This window comes from Salvelinus alpinus, chromosome 16, assembly GCF_045679555.1.
Source record: "Salvelinus alpinus chromosome 16, SLU_Salpinus.1, whole genome shotgun sequence".
Classification (NCBI taxonomy): domain Eukaryota; kingdom Metazoa; phylum Chordata; class Actinopteri; order Salmoniformes; family Salmonidae; genus Salvelinus; species Salvelinus alpinus.
This window is the reverse complement of record NC_092101.1, coordinates 22744889-22769068: the sequence shown is the minus strand read 5'-3', so window position 1 is coordinate 22769068 and position 24180 is coordinate 22744889. Positions and strand designations below refer to the sequence as shown.

General features: G+C 43.2%; 1 protein-coding gene across 4 annotated transcripts in view; it reads left to right on the top strand.

The window, feature by feature from the left end:
- LOC139541152 (cytosolic carboxypeptidase 6-like) overlaps positions 1 to 24180 on the top strand; it is a 422006-nt gene that overhangs the window by 357847 nt on the left and 39979 nt on the right. For all 4 annotated transcript variants that reach the window (XM_071345454.1, XM_071345450.1, XM_071345449.1 and 1 more), the window contains 3 exons: positions 17160 to 17249; positions 18946 to 19060; positions 21826 to 21937. In XM_071345454.1, coding sequence (XP_071201555.1) covers positions 17160 to 17249; positions 18946 to 19060; positions 21826 to 21937 — 317 coding nt within the window. The remainder of the gene's footprint in view (positions 1 to 17159; positions 17250 to 18945; positions 19061 to 21825; positions 21938 to 24180) is intronic.

Here is a 24180-nt window from a genome sequence, read left to right as displayed (position 1 = left end):
TGAGTGTTTTAATAAATAAACACTAGCATAATACAAAGCAAAAAACACTAGCATAATACAAAGCAAAAAACACTAGCATAATACAAAGCAAAAAACACTAGCATAATACAAAACAAAAAACACTAGCATAATACAAAACAAAAAACACTAGCATAATACAAAACAAAAATCACTAGCATAATACAAAACTAAAAACACTGACATAAAACAAAAAACACTAACATAAAACAAAACAAAAAACACAAAACACTAACATAAAACAAAACAAAAAACACAACATAAAACAAAACAAAAAACACAACATAATACAAAACAAAAAACACAACATAATACAAAACAAAAAACATTAACATAAAACAAAACAAAACACAAAACAAAAAACACTAACATAAAACAAAACAAAAAACACAACATAATACAAAACAAAAAACACAACATAATACAAAACAAAAAACACTAACATAAAACAAAACAAAAGACACTAACATAATACAAAACAAAAAACACTAACATAATACAAAACAAAAAACACAACATAATACAAAACAAAAAACATTAACATAAAACAAAACAAAAAACAAAACAAAAAACACTAACATAAAACAAAACACACAACATAATACAAAACAAAAAACACTAACATAAAACAAAACAAAAGACACTAACATAATACAAAACAAAAAACACTAACATAAAACAAAAGAAAAAACACGAACGCACAGACATGTAACTGAAACAGAAACAATGACGCCTGGGGAAGGAACCAAAGGGAGTGACATATATAGGGCAGGTAATCAAGGAGGTGATGGAGTCCAGGTGAGTGTCATAATGCGTGTAACGATGGTGACAGGTTTGCGCCATAATGAGCAGCCTGGTGGCCTAGAGACCGGAGAGGGAGCACACGTGACAGTACCCCCTCCCCGACGCGTGGCTTTAGCCTCAGGACGCCAACCAAGATGACGATCCCGGGGATCAAGAGCGGAGCAGTCACCTCTGCTAAGGCGCGGGAACCTGTCGATCCAGCTGAGGCACGGGAGCATGGCGACCTAGAGCGCCGGAGAGAGAGCATACGTGACAGTACCCCCGCTGAGGCATGGCAGCCTGTCGAGCCAGCTGAGGCATGGTAGCCTATCGATCCCACTGAGGTATGAAAACCCGTTGAGCCAGCTGAGGTATGGAAACCCGTTGAGCCAGCTGAGGTATGGAAACCCGTTGAGCCAGCTGAGGTATGGAAACCCGTTGAGCCAGCTGAGGTATGGAAACCCGTTGAGCCAGCTGAGGTATGGAAACCCGTTGAGCCAGCTGAGGTATGGAAACCCGTTGAGCCAGCTGAGGTATGGAAACCCGTTGAGCCAGCTGAGGTATGGAAACCCGTTGAGCCAGCTGAGGTATGGAAACCCGTTGAGCCAGCTGAGGTATGGAAACCCGTTGAGCCAGCTGAGGTATGGAAACCCGTTGAGCCAACTGAGGCAGGGGAACCCGTTGAGCCAGCTGAGGCAGGAGAACCCATTGAGCCAGCTGAGGCAGGGGAACCCGTTGAGCCAGCTGAGGCAGGGGAACCCGTTGAGCCAGCTGAGGCAGGGGAACCCGTCGAACCATGGGAATCCGACAAACCGGCTGAGGCCTCCCAGGTAGCTCCGGTTCTGACACCCAGACCCGACATTACCTCCAAAACAAAACAAAAAAACTCCCTGATGCTTTCCTTTGGTGAGGCGTCATTCTGTAACGTGGTGTGCTGAGAGTTGGGAAGCAAGTTCAGGGAGTGAGTGTTTTAATAAATAAACACAACATAATACAAAACAAGCACCACGAACAATGCACAAACATGAAACAGAAACAATGATGCCTGGGGAAGGAACCAAAGGGAGTGACATATATAGGGAAGGTAATCAAGGAGGTGATGGAGTCCAGGTGAGTGTCATAATGTGTGTAACGATGGTGACAGGTGTGCGCCATAACGAGCAGCCTGGTGACCTAGAGACCGGAGAGGGAGCACACTTGCCACCATGCAATTCAGTACTCCTCTATAAAACAAAAGCAATTTAGATCGAAAGAGTCCATATTAACAAAGGAAATTGAGGGACTAACAGTACAGTTAGATAGCAATAAAACTGTACCATTGTCACGTATACTCCCTCTCCGGCCTCTAGGTCATCGGGCTGCTGATTATCACGCACACCTGTCACCATCATCTTGCGCACCTGCACCTCATGACACTCACCTAGACTCCATCACCTCCTTGATTATCTTCCCTATATCTGTCACTCCCCTTGGTTCTTTCCTCAGGTGTTATTGACTCTGTTTCATGTTGGTACGTTGTTTTTGTTTCGTGTTTATGGTTTTGTTTATTCATTAAAACACTCACTCCCTGTACTTTCCTCCCAACTCTCAGCGCACTCGTTACAACCATAGAGGCACAGAATAAGTTAGAGGAAAAACAAAAAGAAATGGAGGAACTTATTCAAGAAAGATCCAGTGTAATATATTATAAAAATAAAGCGAACTGGATAATATGGGGAAAAATGCACCAAATAATTTTTCTATCTTCAACATAGTAATGCTCCAATATTTTTTTTCTTTGAAACTTGTTACAAATAATGGAGTCAGGCATGATTCACAGAATGATATTTTGAAAGAGGAAGTAAAGTACTTTAAGAATATGTTTTCGTTTCAGTCTCCATCTCCACCAACCGACGCTAAATTGTATGGATTTATTTTCCTATTAATAATGTAAAATTAACATCTGTACAGAAAGACTCATGTGAAGGCAAAATTAGAGGAACTTCTTGATGCAATTAAAGCCTTTAAGTCCAGGAAAACTCCAGGACTGGATGGCATACCAGTGAAGTATACCACTTTTTTTTTTTATATACTCAGAGGACCATTATTAGCATGTCTTAACCACTCCTATATAAACGGTAGATTATTGGACAAGCAACAAGGTCTGATTTCATTATTACTGAAACAGGATCCTAGTGGTGGATATATAAAGTTCCAGTCCATTTAAATAATTGGAGGCCTCTTACACTGTGTTGTGATGAAAAAATTCCAGCAAAATATTTGGTGCATAGAATTAAAAAGGTTTTGTCATATTATTCATCTCAATCAGGTTTTTTACAGCGACGATACATTGGAGATAATATAAGACAAGTACTGGAAACAATAGAATACTATGGGGAAACCAGGCTTGGTTTTCATTGCTGATTTTGAAAAGGCTTTTGATAAAGTACGACTGGAGTTTATATATAAATGCCTAGAATATTTCAATTTTGGAGAATCTCTTGTAAAATGGGTTAAAGTTATGTATAGGAAGCCTAGGTGTAAAATAGTAAATAATGGCTACATCTCAGAAAGTTTTAAACTGTCAAGAGGAGTAAAACAAGGTTGTCCACTATCGGCATATCTATTTATTATTGCCATCGAATTGTTAGCTGTTAAAATTAGATCCAACAATATTAAGGGATTAGAAATCTGTGGCTTAAAAACAAAGGTGTCAACCACAACTAGAATCCCTCCACAGCCTCATAGATCCTCTTCTAGATACTTTTGCTAACCTCTCTGGATTAAAACCAAATTATGATGTGTACTATATTATGTATTGGATCACAAAAAAACTAAACTTTTACATTACCGTGTAGTTTACCAATAGAATGGTCTGACAGGGATGTGGACATACTCGGTATACATATCCCGAAAGAAAGAATTGATCTCACTCCAATAAATTTGAATAGAAAGTTAGCAAAAATAGATAAGATCTTTCTACCATGGAAAGGAAAATACCTGTCTATTTGTGGAAAAATCACCCTGATTAACTCTTTAGTCATATCACAGTTTACCTATTTGCTTATGGTTTTGCCTACACCTGCTTTTTAAATTATATGAACAAAAGATATTCAGTTGAATTTGGAATGGAAAGTCAGACAAAATTAAAAGAGCCTATTTACATATATAATAAATATGAATTCAGAGGGCAGAAATTATTAAATATTACAGCATTAGACCTCTCACTAAAGGCATCAGTCATACAAAAGTTATACTTAAATCTGAAAGGGTTCTCAAGTAAATTAGTGAGAATGTCTCACCCCATGTTCAAGAATGGCCTTTTCACATTTATTCAGATTACAACTACTCACTTTCGTTTATATGAAAACGAAATCTCCAAAGCATTGTATTTTTTTTAAACAAGCCTTAGAAAGTTGGTTGCAATTTCAGTTTTATCCACCTGAAAACACAGAACAAATAATACAACAAATATTGTAATTCAACTCAAATATAATAATTGATTAAAAAAATATATATTTTTAGTTAAAATATTTTAAAAAGGTATAACTTTTGTAAATTATATCATAAGTAGGACTGGTGGAGTTATGTCACACATGCAGCTAACACAGACATATGGAAATCTCTGCTCTATCTAAAATTACAACCAACTAATTGCAGCATTACCCCAAAAATGGAGGGGGGAAAAAGTAAGGAACTTGTCTGTCGGCCCTGCATTAAAAACCATAAAAGGTTGAAGAAAATTGTGATAAATAAAAATATATACCAATTTCATTTAAAGACCAAAAAATTGACAGCTGTGCCATACAAATTGCAAAATAGTTGGGAAGAGATTTCCGATGTACTGATTCCATGGCACATGGTTTATGAATTGACACGCAAAACAACGCCGGATTCAAAACTTCAAATTATTCAATTTAAATGATTATACAAAATTCTTGCAACCAATAGAATATGTGGCTTGCAAAAGTATTCACCCCCCTTGACATTTTTCTTATTTTGTTGCCTTACAACTTGGAATTAAAATGTATTTTTTGGGGGGTTTGTATCATTTGATTTACACAACATGCCTACCACTTAGAAGATGCAAAATATATTTTCTTATGAAACAAACAAGAAGACAAAAAAAACAGAAAACTTGAGCGTGCACAACTATTCACTCCCCCCAAAGTCAATACTTTGTAGAGCCACCTTTTGCAGCAATTACAGCCACTGGGATTTTTGCCCATTCTTCAAGGCAAAACTGCTCCAGCTCCTCCAAGTTGGATGGGTTCTGCTGGTGTACAGCAGTCTTTAAGTCATACCACAGATTTTCAATTGGATTGTGGTCTGGGCTTTGACTAGGCCATTCCAAGACATTTAAATGTTTCCCCTTAAACCACTTGAGTGTTGCTTTAGCAGTATGCTTAGGGTCATTGTCCTGCTGGAAGGTGAACCTCTGTCCCAGTCTCAAATCTCTGGAAGACTAACAGGTTTCCCTCTAGAATTTCCTGGTATTTAGCGCCATCCATCATTCCTTCATTCTGACCAGTTTCCCAGTCCCTGCCGATGAAAAACCTACCCACAGCATGATGCTGCCACCACCATGCTTCACTGTGGGGATGGTGTTCTCGTCGTGATGAGAGGTGTTGGGTTTGCGCCAGACATAGCATTTTCCTTGATGGCCAAAAATCTCAATTTTAGTCTTATCTGACGAGTACATCTTCCATATGTTTGGGGAGTCTCCCACATGCCTTTTGGCGAACACCAAATATGTTTGCTTATTTTTTTCTTTAAGCAATAGCTTTTTTCTGACCACTCTTCCGTAAAGCCCAGCTCTGTGGAGTGTATGGCTTAAAGTGGTCCTATGGACATATACTCCAATCTCCGCTGTGGAGCTTTGCAGCTCCTTCGGGGTTATCTTTGGTCTCTTTGTTGCATCTCTGAATAATTCCCTCCTTGCCTGGTCCGTGAGTTTTGGTGGGCAGCCCTCTCTTGGAAGATTTGTTGTGGTGCCATATTCTTTCCATTTTTTAATAATGGATTTAAATGGTGCTCCGTGGGATGTTCAAAGTTTCTGATATTTTTTTGTAACCCAACCCTGATCTGTACTTCTCCACAACTTTGTCCCTGACCTGATTGGAGAGCTCCTTGGTCTTCATGGTGCTGCTTTCTTGGAGGTGCCCCTTGCTTAGTGGTGTTGCAGACTCTGGGGCCTTTCAGAACAGGTGTATATATATACTGAGATCATGTGACAGATCATGTGAATCTTAGATTGCACACAGGTGGACTTTTTTAAAACTAATTATGTGACTTCTGAAGGTAATTGGTTACACCAGATCTTATTTAGGGGCTTCATAGCAAAGGGGGTGAATATATATATACGCACCACTTTCCGTTTCTTATTTTTTGTAAAAATTTTGAAACACGTTATATTTATTTATTTCCCTTCAACAATTTTGACTATTTTGTGTATGTCCATTGTCAGGACCCGGTGCGAGAAACAGTCACTAATAATCGTCAGAACCCAGAAGATGAGGCAGACACAGCAGTACTAGAGATGGTGGTTTAATTAAAGAACAAAATCTTCAGGCAAAGAAACTAAATCCACAATGTCCAAAGATAAAGCCAAGAGGCACAAAATGGAAATCCTCCAAAATACAAAAGAAACTCCACAAAGTGGTAAAAAACAGCAGGGAAAAAACAAACCTCAAAAGACTACTCAAAATATACACAAGAACTAAACCAGAGAACCTCTGGAAAATCCAATAAAAGAAATATCTGTAAAGAACAAGGCTTGGGCTGAGGCTGGGTGCTAACTTACAAACACTGAGCAAGGAACTGAGGAACACACAGGGTTTAAATACTAACAAGGGAATGACCTACAGGTGCAAACAATAATTAGAGCAAGAAAAACAAAAGGTACAAAAAAGGTGCAATGGGGACATCTAGTGACCAAAACCCGAACAGTCTTGGCCAAAACCTGACATCCATTACATGAAATCCAAATAAAAAGCAATTTAAATGACAGGTCGCAATGCAACAAAATAGAAAAAGCCAAGGGGTATGAATACTTTTGCAAGGGACTGTATATACTGTATGGGGGATACAATCTTCCCAGCTCTGCAGATTTTGCTGCGAGGAGGCAGAGTCATTAGATCATTTATTTTGGTACTGTCCATGTGTAGCTCGTTTTTGATCTCAGGTCCAGGAATGGCTAAAGAATTGCAACCTTTACCTAGAACTAACGCTGCAGATAGTAATACTGAGTGATTTGAAAAGTCATAGTCAATTGATCAATAATATTATAATTATTTCAGCAAAAAAATATATATAATAATTTACCATCTGTAGAAGCTATGAGAATAGAACGTTTTAGTACTTTTGTGAAGCATCACAACACAGTTGAAAAATATATGGCTAATAGAAAGGGTTGGACTAATAACAACAGGATAACCAATGTAAAACCTACGGGGTCTGTAAAATGTATATAGGTTCAGAAATGTTGTGAAATAGCACAGTTACAAATAGAAATCAAACTGGATGGACATCAGAAATAGAGGACAAAATATAGAGGAGAAACAAAATATAACTATTGTAAAATAGATTTTGTCTGTAAAATGTGTATAAACTGAAGGTAGAAGCCTAAGTGTTATTGTTTAATAGGTTACTCCATTTAGGGGAGGGGTGGTAGGGTTTGCGGGGAATAATAAAGGTATATTCCAAAAAAAAGTGTGTATATGTATGTATGTATGTTTACCCAAAAAAGATATGGGGGATTGGAAATAATGCAGACAATTACATTGATGGAAGCAACAATCTATCCGCAAAGCTGATCCACCCCCTAAAAAAATCTAATGAAAAAAGTGTGCTTACTCTTCTCTGTGGAAAAAGATCTTCAGTTCTCCATTTCTCTAGAAATATGTAATAATGTAGCGCTATAAGAGATATGTGGAGCTGCATTTGAAGGCATTATGACAAAAGGGAGTGTGTTGTTTGCCTGGAAAAACACAGTCCATTGCTTTACATGAGAAAGGAAGCTGATGGGGTACCCTAGCTAAGCTGACCTTGTCTAACGCCTGCACAGAATCATCTGTTGGAAAAGAACACAAAGGAACTGCAGGCTTACATGGTCAATTGTTGCTGTGGGCCATATCTCAGGTCGGCCTCTCACCATTTACATAATTAGGGGCCCTTCATCCAAGAAATTTGTGATAGCGCCTCTTTAAAGAGAAAATTCTCCACCCTCAATCCTCAGCCCCTGCCTCGGAGCTGTCACTTCAAATCGCCCGTGACCTCAGTTGTCATCACTCTCGCCCTTGAAGTGGAGAAATCTTTTCATTTCACAGTGAAAAGGCATAAGGGCCTTGATTGCAGCAAATCGATCTGTAATCACACTGCGCTCAGTTCTTTTATCCTATGGGCTTCATCTCCACTTGAGAGGCCGAGGTTATATTTACATGCTGCGTTCTCAAGGGTTTCTTCCCCGCCGTGATTCTGATATGAGTGTCACAACATGCCATTCTAATCCTCTTTTCAGGTCATTTCTCACACAAGGCTGACTGTGAAATATCCTCTACTGATTGCCCACTTCAGCTGTCCTCTCATCAGCTCAGTTGGGACAGGGTAGCTGTGTTTTAGAGTGGTCAATCCGCACCTTCGACCAACGTCAGCATCGCACATCATACTGTCCTCTGTTACCTTTTCCTGGTCCTAGAATATCATGAAATATGAGTCTGCGGTGGCTATCTGCTTTGCTTTTTCATTTTGTGGAGTCAGAGAGAGAGTTGGCATTTGGTGGAATCTAGATTTGGTATGACTGTGAGCTCTGTAGTCTGTATGTGACAGTAGGGATGTTGTGAGAGCCAAGGGTATCTCTCTCCGGGAGTGGATGTGTGTGGCCTGTAGTGGGGAGTGACGGAGGATGGTTTATTAGTGTTTCAGAAGGCCTTGGCACCAACATGCCTCCAAAATAAGATGAGCTGAATAAATCTGAGCGAGACCAGAGGCTTTGTGTTCCCACAATCTTATATCCTGTCATGACCAGACCTATTCAGGAGGAAGAAAACAGTGCCATGAAGTTCTATTGCTTTTAAAGTCCTCTCTCTTCCTCTCTCTCTCTGCCTGTCCTTGAGGAGCAGAGGGTGGCAGGGGGGCAGAGAGGGGAGCTCTGATGGTTGTTCGGGCTCAATCGACTGGGCAGAACAACCGTCTGCATCTTATTCCAAGGGCCTGTATACATTTAACGTGAGTGACAATTATTATACAGTATATATATTTTTTTCAAATCACATTTTATTGGTCACATACACATGTTTAGCACATGTTATTGTGCGTGTAGCGAAATGCTTGTGCTTCTAGCTCCGACAGTACAGTAATATCTAACATTTTCACAACATTTACCCAAAAAACACATAAATCTAAGTAAGGAATGGATTAAGAATATATATACATATATGTCAGAGCGGCATTGGACTAAGATACAGTGGCATAGTATAGAATACAGTATATACATATGAGATGGGTGACGCAATATTTACACACAATTAAAGTGACTAAGATACCCGTAGAATTGTACACAGTTTATACATATGAGATGAGCAATGCAAGATACGGAGACATTATTAAAGTGGTTAGTGTTTCATTTCCTTAAAGTGGCCAGTGATTCCTAATCTATGTCTATAGGCAGCAGCCTCTGATGTGCTGGAGCTGGCTGTTTAACAGTCAGTGGTGTAGTATAGAATACAATACAGTATATGCAATATGTAAACACAATTTAAAAGTGACTAAGATACCATAGAATAGTGTGGAGTGCAGTTTATACATATGAGATGAGTAATGCAAGATATGTAAACATTATTAAAGTGACTAGTGATCCATTTATTAAAGTGGCCAATGATTTTGAGTCTGTATGTAGGAAGCAGCCTCTTTGTGTCAGTGATGGCTGTTTAACAGTCTGATGGCCTTGAGATAGAAGATTTTTTCAGCTTTGATCCGCTTGTACTGACCTTGCCTTCTGGATGATAGCGGGGTGAACAGGCAGTGGCTCGGGTGGTTGATGTCCTTGATGATCTCTTTGGCCTTCCTATGGCTTCGGGTGCTGTAGGTGTCCAGCAGTGTGGGAAGTTTGCCCCTGGTAATGCGTTGGGCAGACCGCACCACCCTCTGGAGAGCTTTGCGGTTGTGGGTGGTGCAGTTGGCGTACCAGGTGGTGACACAGCCTAACAGGATGCTCTCAATTGTGCATCTGTAAAAGTTTGAGGGCTTTAGGTGTTAAGCCACATTTTTTTAGCCTTCTGAGGTTGAAGAGGCGCTGTTGCGCCTTCTTCACCACACGGTCTGTGTGGGTGGACCATTTCAGTTTGTCAGTGATGTGTACGCCGAGGAACTTGAAGCTTTCCACCTTCTCCACTGTGGTCCCATCGATGTGGATAGGGGGGGCGCTCCCTCTGCTGTTTCCTTAAGTCCACAATCATCTCATTAGTTTTGTTGAGGTTATTTTCCTGGCACCACACTCCCAGAGCCCTCGCCTCCTCCCTGTAGGCTGTTTCATCATTGTTGGTAATCAAGACTACTACTGTTGTGTCGTCTGCAAACTTGATGATTGAGTTGGAGGTGTGCTTGGCCACACAGTCATGGGTGAACAGGGAGTACAGGAGGGGGCTGAGCACGCACCCTTGTGGGGCCCCAGTGTTGAGGATCAGCGAAGAGGAGGTGTTGTTTCCTACCTTCACCATCTGGGAGCGACCTGTCAGGAAGTCCAGGACCCAGTTGCACAGGGCGGGGTTCAGACCCAGGGTCTCCAGCTTGATGATGAGCTTGGAGGGTACTATGGTGTTGAATGCTGAGCTGTAGTCAATGAACATCATTCTTACATAGGTATGCCTCTCGTCCAGATGGGTCAGGGCAGTGTGCAGTGTGGTGGTGATTGCATCGTCTGTGGATCTATTGGGTCGGTAAGCAAATTGAAGTGGGTCTAGGGTGACAGGCAAGGTGGAGGTGATATGATCCTTGACTAGTCTCTCAAAGCACTTCATGATGACAGAGGTTAGGATAGTCATTTAGTTCAATTTTCTTTGCTTTCTTAGGTACAGGGACAATGGTGGCCATCTTGAAGCATGTAGGGACAACTGGCTGGTATAGGGAGGGAAGGAATATATCTGTAAACACACCAGCCAGCTGGTCTGCGCATGCTTGCGAGGGTTAACACGCTTAAATGTCTTTATCACATCGGCCATGGAGAAGGAGAGCCCACAGTCCTTAGAGGGCCACGTCGGTGGCACTGTATTATCTTCAAAGCGAGTGAAGAAGGTGTTCAGCCTGTCCGGAAGTAATACGTCAGTGTCCGCGACGCGGCTGGTTTTCCTTCTTTAATCCGGGATTGACCGTGCTACTGTACGTCGCGAATATGACGCACGTGTCGTGCTTCCACTTCCACGCAAAGTGAAGCTCATTTATTCCAGTGCATTCATAGGGAGTAGGGCCTTGGTAGGGCCAGAGGCTGGGTTAATAAAGTCTTCGGACAGTGGGAGGCAGCACTGGTCTCTCCTCACAGAGACAATGGAGGAGCAGTGTGTGACTGTAGCATCATTTCACCCTCTCACAGCCCCATACAACTCAGTCAACTGTTCTACTCATCTGGCTGTTCACTGGTTTGAATGGTCTGTGTGTTTTACGTAAACCATAAATTACAGTACTTGAGTTAATAAACAACATGCATCATCTCAATGAGATAAAGCAGTTTTTTATTTTATTTAACTAGGCAAGTCAGTTAAGAACAAATTCTTATTTTCAATGACGGCCTACCCCGGCCAAACCCGGACGACGCTGGGCGCCGCCCTATGGGACTCCCAATCATGGCCGGTTGTGATATAGCCTGGATTCAAACCAGGGTGTCTGTAGTGACGCATCTAGCACTGATATGCAGTGCCTTAGACCACTGCGCCACTCGGGAGCCGTAACAGACATATTAATACATGAATACTGAATAATGCCAGTAGTATCCAATAAAAAACTGTACTCTGCAGAATGTGATATCCCATGAATCCAGCTCAAGAAAACAACGACCTCAGTTAATTGTATTATGTCAGAAGCCTTTCCAAGTCTTATCTGTCTGAATTAGAAGTGGTGAGACTGTCATGGCAAAAACGCTGAACTGCACAATCAGAGTGACCTTCAAATTTCATTAGATTTAGGATGTTTGTCAAAGACACTTTTCTTCTTTGATGCAATTTACATATTTATCAGACCTGATCGTAATATGACATCTTAAAATGTTTTCAAGCTCTGAGCGGTAATGTGGCGTATGTGACTTTCTCAGGTGAGAAATATGCTGAGGGAGCAGTTTTATGCTAAGGTGTGGGCAGACATTTTTCTCCCTCTATTTCTCTCTTGCTCTCTCTTTCGCTACCTTTAGTTCTCTCTCTCTCTCTCTCTCTCTCTCTCTCTCTCTCTCTCTCTCTCTCTCTCTCTCTCTCTCTCTCTCTCTCTCTCTCTCTCTCTCTCTCTCTCTCTCTCTCTCTCTCTCTCTCTCTCTCTCTCTCTCTCTCTCTCTCTCTCTCTCTCTCTCTCTCTCTCTCTCTCTCTCGCTCTCTCTCACACACACACAGTCTCCCTCTTACACTGACTTATACTTTTTCCTCCCTGACTCTTGTGACTTTCCTAATGTAAGTCCCCTCCTTATCTGCAGTGCTGTGACAGGCCCATCGAGGTCTGTGATGATGGTAGTGTTAAGAGGTTCATTACATGGAGACCTGCTCAGTAAGAAACTCTCATTGACTCATTGACTCGGCCATCTGTGGTTGTTTTATTTTGATTCCTTATCCTGGATCTTGAGTGTTGCAATATCATATGTCAGTGTATACGCCTGGATAGCATACATCACACACACATGCATCAGACTGTCTTTCCAATGCTTAACCAAAATAAAGTGAGCAAATAACTCAATGATGCTGCAGGAGAATTTGCCTCTACTGCATATTTGTATTGTTTTAAAAGGTTGTATTTCACTCCCTCCTTCTGTTTCCATGTATCCGGATGTGTGGGGATTACAGCGCCCCCTGCTGATCTTTAGCGGCACCTGCTGGCCAGCATGTGCCACTGCAGCTGTGTGCTGTGCTCTGGGGGCTGGGAACCTGTGGTGCTGTTTGGCTGAACGCTCGGCTGGGCAGAGGCAGAGGCATGCAGGCAGATAGACAGAGAGCTGCAGGCAGGGGAGTGCTTTGGCTGAGGAGGCAGCAGGGATCCTAGGCACTCCCTATACACTGCACTAAGATAAACGGTAGATCTTCTCTAAGCTGCAAGCCTGGTGGAAATTGCACTGATGAAGCGCAATGGCAAATTAGCATAAAACATATATGTACAAGAGCATTATTTTTGAATCCCACACAGATTTCTGTTGTGAGGTGGCTGTTATTTCAAGGTTGTTGGTTTTAATGTGAAGGGGCTTTGTGTGCATGCTACGTTTACTCCGTTAAGTCCTCTCTGAATGAAGCGCTCCCTGTGCTCGCCCACGGCACTATGTGGGCACTGCTCCATTGTTGTGCATCAGGAGCCATGTCGCATCGGGTCGAGGCCAAGGTGGAATTTATAACTGATGGAATTTCACACCCAAGTGAGCGCTGGGCCTGGTGAGCACTCACATTTACAACCAATGCCCCGGCGGCTCTGCCGAGACTCCTGAATGGCAAAGTCATTTGTCTCTGTGAAGGGCAAAGAGAGAAAGCGAGGGAACTATCTTTTTTTCTTCTCCTTTAAAAACAGAATAATACTTTATGTTTACGCACACCCCCTCACACCAGCAACCCATGTTTTCCAAAGCCCTTAGAATCGTAATTGGAATTAAAGAGACGAAAAGGTGTGCAGCCCATTTCCAATTAGAATTTTCTCTGCTCAGGAGAAGCTCAGGGGGATCAATAGGATATTGAGTTTGTGTACATAGAAATAAGGCACACAATTACTTCCAGCCATTAGCAACACTAAACATGTGGAGAAATGTCGACCTCCGATGGCTGCCTGACCTGTGTTCTGTGACAATCATTTCCCAGTTTTCAAGCTTTACTGAAGTGCATTGGTACAGTTTTCTTCTATTGGGCAAAATACTATTTGGCCCTGACAAACAGTAGCGATCAACACAATAAGGCTCATGTGGAGTTCTGCTAACAGGTCGGGCTTCCTCTCAGCAGTGGCTATAAACTTCTTAAGACCATCTTTCCAAACATAGTGATCATTTGTGGTCAAGCTGCAGAGTAACGTCTGTTATCACTGAGTGGCTCTCTGATACCTGCTCTCAGGCTAAAGTTGCACAGCCCTCTAGCATCTCACAGCCCTCCAGCATCTCACAACCCTCACAACATTAGCCACAGTCCCCTCTTATCACCCCCGGAACCCTCAAATCTCCCCAGGTCTGGGGCTGTCCTATGGAGACCAAAGCAAGAGCTATAATGTATTAGGTCATGCTTGTTTTTACAGACCGTGATATATGTATATACAGTGGGGAGAACAAGTATTTGATACACTGCCGATTTTGCAGGTTTTCCTACTTACAAAGCATGTAGAGGTCTGTAATTTTTATCATAGGTACACTTCAACTGTGAGAGACGGAATCTAAAACAAAAATCCAGAAAATCACATTGTATGATTTTTAAATAATTAATTTGCATTTTATTGCATGACATAAGTATTTGATCACCTACCAACCAGTAAGAATTCCGGCTCTCACAGACCTGTTAGTTTTTCTTTAAGAAGCCCTCCTGTTCTCCACTCATTACCTGTATTAACTGCACCTGTTTGAACTCGTTACCTGTATAAAAGACACCTGTTCACACACTCAATCAAACAGATTCCAACCTCTCCACAATGGCCAAGACCAGAGAGCTGTGTAAGGACATCAGGGATAAAATTGTAGACCTGCACAAGGCTGGGATGGGCTACAGGACAATAGGCAAGCAGCTTGGTGAGAAGGAAACAACTGTTGGCGCAATTATTAGAAAATGGAAGAAGTTCAAGATGACGGTCAATCACCCTCGGTCTGGGGCTCCATGCAAGATTTCACCTCGTGGGGCATCAATGATCATGAGGAAGGTGAGGGATCAGCCCAGAACTACACGGCAGGACCTGGTCAATGACCTGAAGAGAGCTGGGACCACAGTCTCAAAGAAAACCATTAGTAACACACTACGCCGTCATGGATTAAAATCCTGCAGCGCACGCAAGGTCCCCCTGCTTAAGCCAGTGCATGTCCAGGCCTGTCTGAAGTTTGCCAATGACCATCTGGATGATCCAGAGGAGGAATGGGAGAAGGTCATGTGGTCTGATGAGACAAAAATAGAGCTTTTTGGTCTAACTCCACTCGCCGTGTTTGGAGGAAGAAGAAGTATGAGTACAACCCCAAGAACACCATCCCAACCGTGAAGCATGGAGGTGGAAACATCATTCTTTGGGGATGCTTTTCTGCAAAGGGGACAGGACGACTGCACCGTATTGAGGGGAGGATGGATGGGGCCATGTATCGCGAGATCTTGGCCAACAACCTCCTTCCCTCAGTAAGAGCATTGAAGATGGGTCGTGGCTGGGTCTTCCAGCATGACAACGACACGTAGCACACAGCCATGGCAACTAAGGAGTGGCTCCGTAAGAAGCATCTCAAGGTCCTGGAGTGGCCTAGCCAGTCTCCAGACCTGAACCCAATAGAAAATCTTTGGAGGGAGCTGAAAGTCCGTATTGCCCAGCGCCAGCCACGAAACCTGAAGGATCTGGAGAAGATCTGTAGGGAGGAGTGGTCCAAAATCCCTGCTGCAGTGTGTGCAAACCTAGTCAAGAACTACAGGAAACGTATGATCTCTGTAATTGCAAACAAAGGTTTCTGTACCAAATATTAAGTTCTGCTTTTCTGATGTATCAAATACTTATGTCATGCAATAAAATGCAAATTAATTACTTAAAAATCATACAATGTGATTTTCTGGATTTTTGTTTTAGATTCCGTCTCTCATAGTTGAAGTGTACCTATGATAAAAATTACAGACCTCTACATGCTTTGTAAGTAGGAAAACCTGCAAAATCGGCAGTGTATCAAATACTTGTTCTCCCCACTGTATAATTCAAAGAGTGTGATGAATAATCCATGCGCTTGTTTAATGATTCATGTGCGGGGCTGAGAGTGAGGGGGACGTTTTTGTGGGTTGACTTGTGTACCAGTGATACCCCCTCCTCTATACCGGCCAAGGTGTCAATCCATCCTCTTCTCCATTGTGCTTGGCGTCTCTCTATCACTTATTGATCCAATGGACGCCCTGAAGATTCAAAACTCATGCATTCCTCTTTGTGACTACTGGGATATATACAATTATCATAATCTAGTTAAATATAATCTGCTATATGGAATGTAATCCTCTATATTGAATAAGAGACAAAGCAAGTGAAGACAGGCTTGACCTGTATGTGGTAAAGTATGGTGTGTAACTACGTAGTGAGGTAGAGGGGTCCATTGTGAAGGCAGAACAGATCCAGGGATATAGGGGGACTTTTTCTGTGTTTCTGGTGAATACCAGCGCTCCATTCAGCAGGTAACCATGTTGATGGTAATGAAACTTGCCTGCTCTCTTTGGAAATGAGAGGCAGGGCCTGGTGTTTGGACAGCCCATCATGTAGTTGATAACGAGGGGAACATTGTGCTACATGAACAAAGGCTGCTGCTGTGCCAGAGCCCCCTGTTTCCCCGTCCCCCACGCAGAACAGAACAGAACAGAGCAGGCAGGAATAGAAATGAGCGTGACTCGCAGCAGGTGGAGGCAGATCAGCATTTTAAAAGAGCTTTTTGTCCAGCAGCACCGGTATTCATCCAGACGATTTTATTAGCCTGAATGCAATTCTTCCTCATTTCCTAATGGTCCTTTCACAGAGAGAAAATAGCAGGCAGATTTGATTTATGGTGCATTAAGCTGGGCAGTCTATCATGGACATCATGTAGATTGTGAAAACATACCTCCAGCAGAATATCTCCAAATGGATCTGGAGGTCATTGTAGCATCTTTAGTGGGGAAAACTGCACATGGAATTGAATTTGCTGAATTACAAAGAGCCTGTCCTTGCACAACATGGGTTAGAGGAGCCTCATGAGCACACACGTCACATAATTTCCAATGGGCCACAATGTCCCTTTTTAACAATGATAAATATATATACTGTATGTTCCTTATTACACCAGTGTGTAGTAGTCACTGTATGTTTTATCCACTTTATCCTGTTTTCTGGGTGATTATCCCTTGGCTGAATACTAATTTACAGCACATACTTGTGAAGTGTGTTTAGTGACCAATTCATTCTGACAGCAGGGCGCCCCCGTGCTGCCCTGTTGTCCGAATATGCATGCATCTAACCTGTGTGTGTTTCATCTCCAGCTCAACAGAATCCAGAGAAGGTGAAGAAGCTAGTTGTCCTCACAGCCCGTGTACACCCTGGGGAGTCGCCTGCATCCTTCATCTGCCAAGGTAGGTCTCTGTCTCCAACCTGGTGCTCTATACACATCCCTAATACGCATGTGCGCACACGGACACACAGCCCAGGTGGAGCATCTCACCAGCAGTTTATCAAGTTCTCATAGAAATACAGGGAAAAAAGTGGCAAAGGAGCAGATTATTCAAAAAGAGCCTTGGCTTCCACTCATACCTCTCTTAACATGTCTGGCATTTGTCAGGCTGTTATTAAGATTAGCTCTCACCTGAAGAGCCTCTTGTTTTGTCGACAAGTAACTGAACTCCTGGAGAGTTTCTCTCCTCAAAATCAAGGACATCTGAACTGTGAAGAAAGAGTGAGTTACAGTTAATGAGATGACGGTTGAAGAGGTTTTACATAAAGCATGGACACAAGGCTACCTTCTTAGAACAAAAGGTGCCATCTAGAACCTAAAAGGGTTCTTTGGCTGTCCCCATAAGAGAACTCTGAAAAACCATTTTTGGCTCCAGGTAGAACCCTTTTGGTTCTAGGTAGAACCTTTTTGGGTTCCATGTAGAACCCTTTCAACATGGAACCCTGAAGGGTTCTACCTGGAACCAAAAGTGGTTCTACCTGGAACCAAAAAGGATTATCCTATGGGGACAACCGAAGAACCCTTTTGGAACCCTTTTTTCTAAGAGTGTATGTAAGACTATTATGCTAGCCTGTTTGTAGCTTGGGTTTTGGGGACAAGGGTTAGGATTAGGGCAAGGGTCTGGGTTAGGGTTGAAGTCTGGGGTTACCTGTTTTTTACAGTTTGAGCTAATATCATAGTTTAAGTTTAAGCTAAAGCTTGTCCTTGGATCTTCTTTACTTTCCATTGACAATGCAGCATAGGAAACCGTTAAAAGCTCCCAGTTTGTGGAGTAGTGTTTGGTCACCCCAGAGCCCTGAGAGCAGACAGCCCATGTAGCTCAATGTGACTTTAAGCTCCACAAAGGACCAGCCCCAGCTCCGACACGCAGATGTGCATGAAGTAATCTCAGGAAGTCAGAGTAATTAGATGGCACATTCTGTGGCCTGTACCTGTGTCCCACGCTCCATCTCTCCTCCTGCCTGCCACATTGACTCAATTAGAGAGCTTGTTATGCCTCCATTAATGGTAACGAGCAGGACAGAGTGGGGCGGGCGGCTGTAGCGGGATGGGGAGGGAGGGCTACAGGCTGGCTGTCGGCCCTCTTTGCTTCTTATTTACCTGTCAATTATCCTGCTTCAGTCTAGGGCTGCGGATGGCTTTCAGTAGCCAGTATGTATTTATCTCTCTCTGTCTCTCTCTTTCCAACTCTCTCACTCTCGCTGTCTCTGTGTCTCATCTGTGGCAAATAGCATTATCTCCCTCACTCAGTGGCTGAGGCCCTGTGGGCTAATTAGGTCCGCTGTCTGTTTTTATCCCACTGTCAGCTCCATTCCATTTCTATCGATTGTGGACGGATGTCTCAGATTTCCCCTCAGATTTATATAATGCCCTCTTTTTGCCCTTTTCTTTTTGTTACTCAAAACTCAATTAACTGGGGCCTTGAGTTTTCTTTTAAAGTCCATTTTACTGGGAGTGTGTGCGGGTGTGTGTGTGTGGTTGTCCATGCTTGCTTCTGGGTGTGAGTGAGAGAGAATAGCTTTGAGCATGATGCTTTCCAGTCAGAGTGAAATAACCCTGACAGTCTCTCTTGTGTATCTCCATGTTTTATTGTTTAGGAGTGATTGACTTCCTAGTCAGCCAGCACCCTGTGGCCCAAACCTTGCGTGACCATGTCATCTTTAAGATTGTACCCATGCTCAACCCTGACGGCGTCTACTTAGGCAACTACAGGTAAGCTCTACTATCAATATATAAAATCACCCGTTTCTTCATGGACTAAAAGAGCTGTTCAGTTGTTTTATGACATTTACTGCTGTAGTAATTTCCATCATGTTGCTTGAGGTCTACCTCTGAAAAGTTGTACATTTGATGGATTCTGATAGAGATATCTGACTAGGCTGCATCACGTTGCTAGAGCTAAGGAGAGATGATGTGTTTGGTAATGCCCACTGTGTAGGTCTCCTACCAGAGGATTTATGGCCCACTAGATGCTGCTATTACAGATATGAATTAAACCAAAGGCCATGTGTGGGTATATCTGGATGGGGTACCGCGCCATCTCTGGAATATGACCTGCTGGCTTTCCGATTTTGCCATCTCTTTTCTCCTCTGTTGACAGTTCAGATCAATGTAATAGCTGCAGTAGTCAATTCCCCCTCTTATTCTCCAGTGCTTGTTGTCAACCAAATCGTGTGTGTAAAGCCAGACACACACACATTTACCAGTGGGGGATGTGTTAGAGTACTTGTGTCACAGACATATAAACCCACATCCACTCTCCCCTTACTCGTCTACATCTTGCCTGTTCCTGCCCTGCAGTGACTCATACACTCTGCTGAGTGTGTTTTCACAGGGTTTAGTTGTAGTGCTGCTGTTTCTGAGGCCATACGTTCCAGCCTCTGTTTAGCACTGAGGCACAGGCTCCATGGGCATCATTTCCTCCTCCCTCTCCATAATTGCCTTTTACTTAATGGGTTGGACATGAGGAATACAAATGTGCTGAGACTCTGGTGCTGCCAATAAAAGTGTTTGTGGCTGCCATCTAGTGGTTGTTACCCTGCGCTGCACCCAGTCTGTCAATGGTAAATCACATCTGCTCTGATGATGACAGGGGTTAAAAACATCTTGTTGCTGATTGTTGACCCTTAAAGGTTGTTTTCATCAACTCTGGAAAATGATGCGGTCGGCCTGGCTGAATGGTGATAAGCTCCATATTAATATGAAGTGAATAAGAGTGTCTCTCTCTGCCCCTCCCAGTGAGGCCTGATTGGCCTTTCTGTGGGCTCAGCAGCACACTGCATCTGGAGGGCGATCGAACAGATGCATGCAGGGATCAGAATCAATCAGTGCTGACCACAGATTAGTATTTCAGGCATGCCTGCTTGCACATTGGCATTGACACACAGACACAGGCCCCCGGGAAGCATGGATACTGAGCAGCAGCAGCTCAATAGCCCAGCGTCCTTCCTTCCACAGCCACTCTAGAATAGACGAGAATTACTTTATTTTTCCAGAAGGAACTTCAGTTGTGACATGTCAGATAAGATAAAGATGTATAGTAAACATATACACGACATGACCAAAAGTATGTGGACACCAGCTCATCGAACATCTCATTCCAAAATCACGGGCATTGCAATGGCGTTAGTCCCCCCTTTGCTGTCATAACAGCCTCCACTCTTATGGGAAGGCTTTCCACTAGATGTTGGAACATTGCTGCGGGGACTTGCTTCCATTCAGCCAAAAGAGCATTAGTGAGGTCGGGCACTGATGTTGGGCGATTAGGTATGGCTCGCAGTCGGCGCTCCAATTCATCCCAAAGGAGTTCGATGGGGTTGAGGTCAGGACTCTGTGCAGGCCAGTCTAGTTCTTCCACACCGATCTCTGCAAACCTTTTCTGTAGTGACCTTGCTTTGTGCACAGGGGCATTGTCATGCTGAAAGAGAAAAGGGCCTTCCCCAAGCTGTTCCCACAAAGTTGGAAGCACAGAATCGTCTAGAATGTCATTGTATGCTGTAGCGTTAAGATTTACCTTCACTGGAACTAAGGGGCCTAGCCCGAACCATGAAAAACAGCCCCAGACCATTATTCCTCCTCCAACAAACTTTACAGTTGGCACTATGCATTGGGACAGGTAACGTCTCCTGGCATCTGCCAAACCCAGATTCGTCCGTTGGACTGCCAGATGGTGAAACGTGATTCATCACCCCAGAGAATGCGTTTCCACTGCTCCAGAGTCCAATGTTGGCGAGCTTACACCACTTCAACCGACGCTTGGCATTGCGCATGGTGATCTTAGGCTTGTGTGCGTGCGGCTGCTCGGCCATGGAAACCAATTTCATGAAAATCCCGACAAACAGTTATTGTGCTGACGTTGCTTCTAGAGGCAGTTTGGAACTCAGTAGTGAGTGTTGCAACCGAGGACAGACGATTTGTACGCACTACGCACTTCAGCACTCGACGGTCCCGTTCTGTGAGCTTGTGTGGCCTACCACTTCTGAGCCGTTGTTGCTCCTAGACGCTTCCACTTCACATTAACAGCACTTACAGTTGACCGGGGCAGCTCTAGCAGGGCAGACATTTGACTAACTGACTTGATGGAAAGGTGGCATCCTATAAACGGTGCCACGTTGAAAGTCACTGAGCTCTCTCTAGAATATTCTGACTTGTAAGGGAGCCAAACCAGGCAACTACACTAAATGTTAAGACAGGCTCAATAAAACATCTGTAACCTGCAACCTCTGACTAGAGGTCCTGGCTTTAGCTGCTCTTTGACTACAGTAGAATTACTTTCTAGTGAAATATATTGGATCTTAGATCTCCGATAGGGAAGCTAAAGCTAATTGATTGTTCGTATAAAATAAAGATCTGTGTTTCTTGGGAAATTTTGATTGTTGATTTAATTGATTAGATATAAACACATACAGCCACAGCATCAGTAGTAATTGTAGGTAACTGCAAATGTTCAACTCACGTGTGTGTGTCTTCATTTCCAGGTGTTCTCTGATGGGCTTTGACCTCAACCGTCACTGGCAGGAGCCATCCCCCTGGGCCCACCCCACCCTCCACGCCGTCAAGCAGCTCATCGTCCAGCTCAGTCAAGACCCAGTGAGTCCCAATCTCCAACCCGCGACCAACACCTGTATTACACACTTCGTACTGTAGTTACTGTGTGGGCTGTCTATTCCTCACCCTGCAGCACACAACATGCAACACATTATCAGAGTCAAGAATATGTTAAAATTCGACAGATACTAGCTATATAAAACACCTGAGTTGAGGTTTGAACACTGTTCTGAATCTAAACTCTATTTCCAGTTGACTTAGTTCAGAAGGTTATGCACTCATGTGGTTGAGAACTATAGAAAGGTGTGCTGTAGGATTGATACTCAGCAGCTCTCTGCAAAGTGTAGGTCTCTGGGACATTAGATTGTACTGAGGGGCCAGTGTCTGTAGTGTACTCTATATTCAGCTTGCACTTTCTTTGTTAGAGGAACGGGCCCTTGTGTTTTTTTGCCTTCGTGTTAATTATAAGTGGAAACGCAGGTTGTTAGATTACTGAAGGTCAGAGTCTGTCCTGGGAATCGTCTGCCCTTTCTTACACTTTCTAATCCTGATAAGACCAGGGCGTTCTGCTGAGCAAAGGGGCACGGCTCTCAGCTTAACCTTTTCCCCCAGCGCTGACATGCTGATCGATGGGCTCCTTCACGGCAGAGTGATCCACTCATGTCCCTCACACTTCTGCAAACTACACACTCACATCCAAACACACACAGGTACTCTCGCTCTCACACACACACACATTTGCATTCACTGTCATACTCACACACATACATTGTTTTCCCTCACAGTCTCACTCTAATGCACTCCAACTCCCATAGAGAACATGCACATGTAGCTCAGTGCAGAACCAAGGTCTGAGGGAGAGAACCTCTGTCTGCCTGCCCACATGTGTAATTATGATTCCACTGGCTGATCCAGTGGCTGGAAGGAGAACTCTCGTTAAGCTCTCCACCTCTCCACCACCTCACAGTCTCTGAACCCCCCAGCACCCTCAGCACTACATTCACCCATACAGTGCAATCCCAAGCAGGGCCATGTCCCCACATCTCATCAGCCCCACTCTCTCCATCCCATCGCCTGGCCTGGCTGTGGCCGACTGGCCCTGTCAGAGGAGAGACCTGGGCCGCCTCTCTCCAGCTAATCACATCAGACACAGCACTCAGATTTGGGGCTCCCAGATGCCAATCCCAGTGCCAGCTCTATGGCCAGGGGCCTGGCCCTCCATCCACTGCTGTCTCACACTGTGCACATCCACTAATGAGGTTACAAGGCCACGGTCTGAGGACAACAGGAGGAGATCATGCCGGGCTAACATGTTACTCTTTATTTGTCCGCTTCCCACTAGCTGGCAGATGGTTGCAGACACAGAGGATTTCAAGCTGTCAACAGCCATTTGACTCTTGAAAAATGTCAAACCAAAGCCATTTCTCTAGCTTTAGGAAAGGGCTCAGTGACAGACAGACTGCAACAACATTTATTTAATCCCTTTTAGTAATATACACGTTTAGTTTTTTTATCTTTGAGAATCTGTGATTGAATCTGTCTTTCATTCGAGAAAGATCCCTCCTTTTTGATAATCTCTAAAAATCCATCTAAGCCTGATTGACAAAGATTTATTTTCATTAATTACAGATTTTAATTGCTTTTTAAAATACCTCAAAGCAGTCTAACACCTTATGTCCTTATTATAGCGCTGAATCCATCTGAATTTTAGGACATTGGAACATATAATCTGTTCCCAAGCTCCTTGGTGTTTGTTTAAAAAAAGGAAGAGTGAAGAAACAAATGAACTCATCTCCCACCTAAAGCAATGCTTTTCCAGCCCATTTATCAAAGGAAAATAAGAATTATTTTTGATTGGCTGATTACTCAGAACATTCATCATAGTGAACGTATCCCCAGCAATCTGACAGCGCCATTTTGGATAATTTGTTAAGGATGACAAAAGGGCCAGTATTGCCATGGTTCATTTCTGACCTTTTTAATATTAGAAAATACATTTTCTATCTGAAACAAATGTATTAGGTGCGGTCATGCCGTTTAGATGAATATTGCACCTTGAAAATCCCCCCTCCTCCTCCTGGCTGTACTTTCTCTCTTTTCCTTTCTTTCTGTGGGGAGCCATTGTCTGCTGTATTCAGGGGGCTTTGGGAAACGGCTCTTTCTGTCTGTCTGTTGAGATGTCCTCTGGTGTCATCGGCCCATTTCTTATCCATTTCTGAGATTTACGGGCAATTTGTCTCCATCATTACTCCCCCTTTTCAATTCCTCAACTGCTTCTCCTCCAG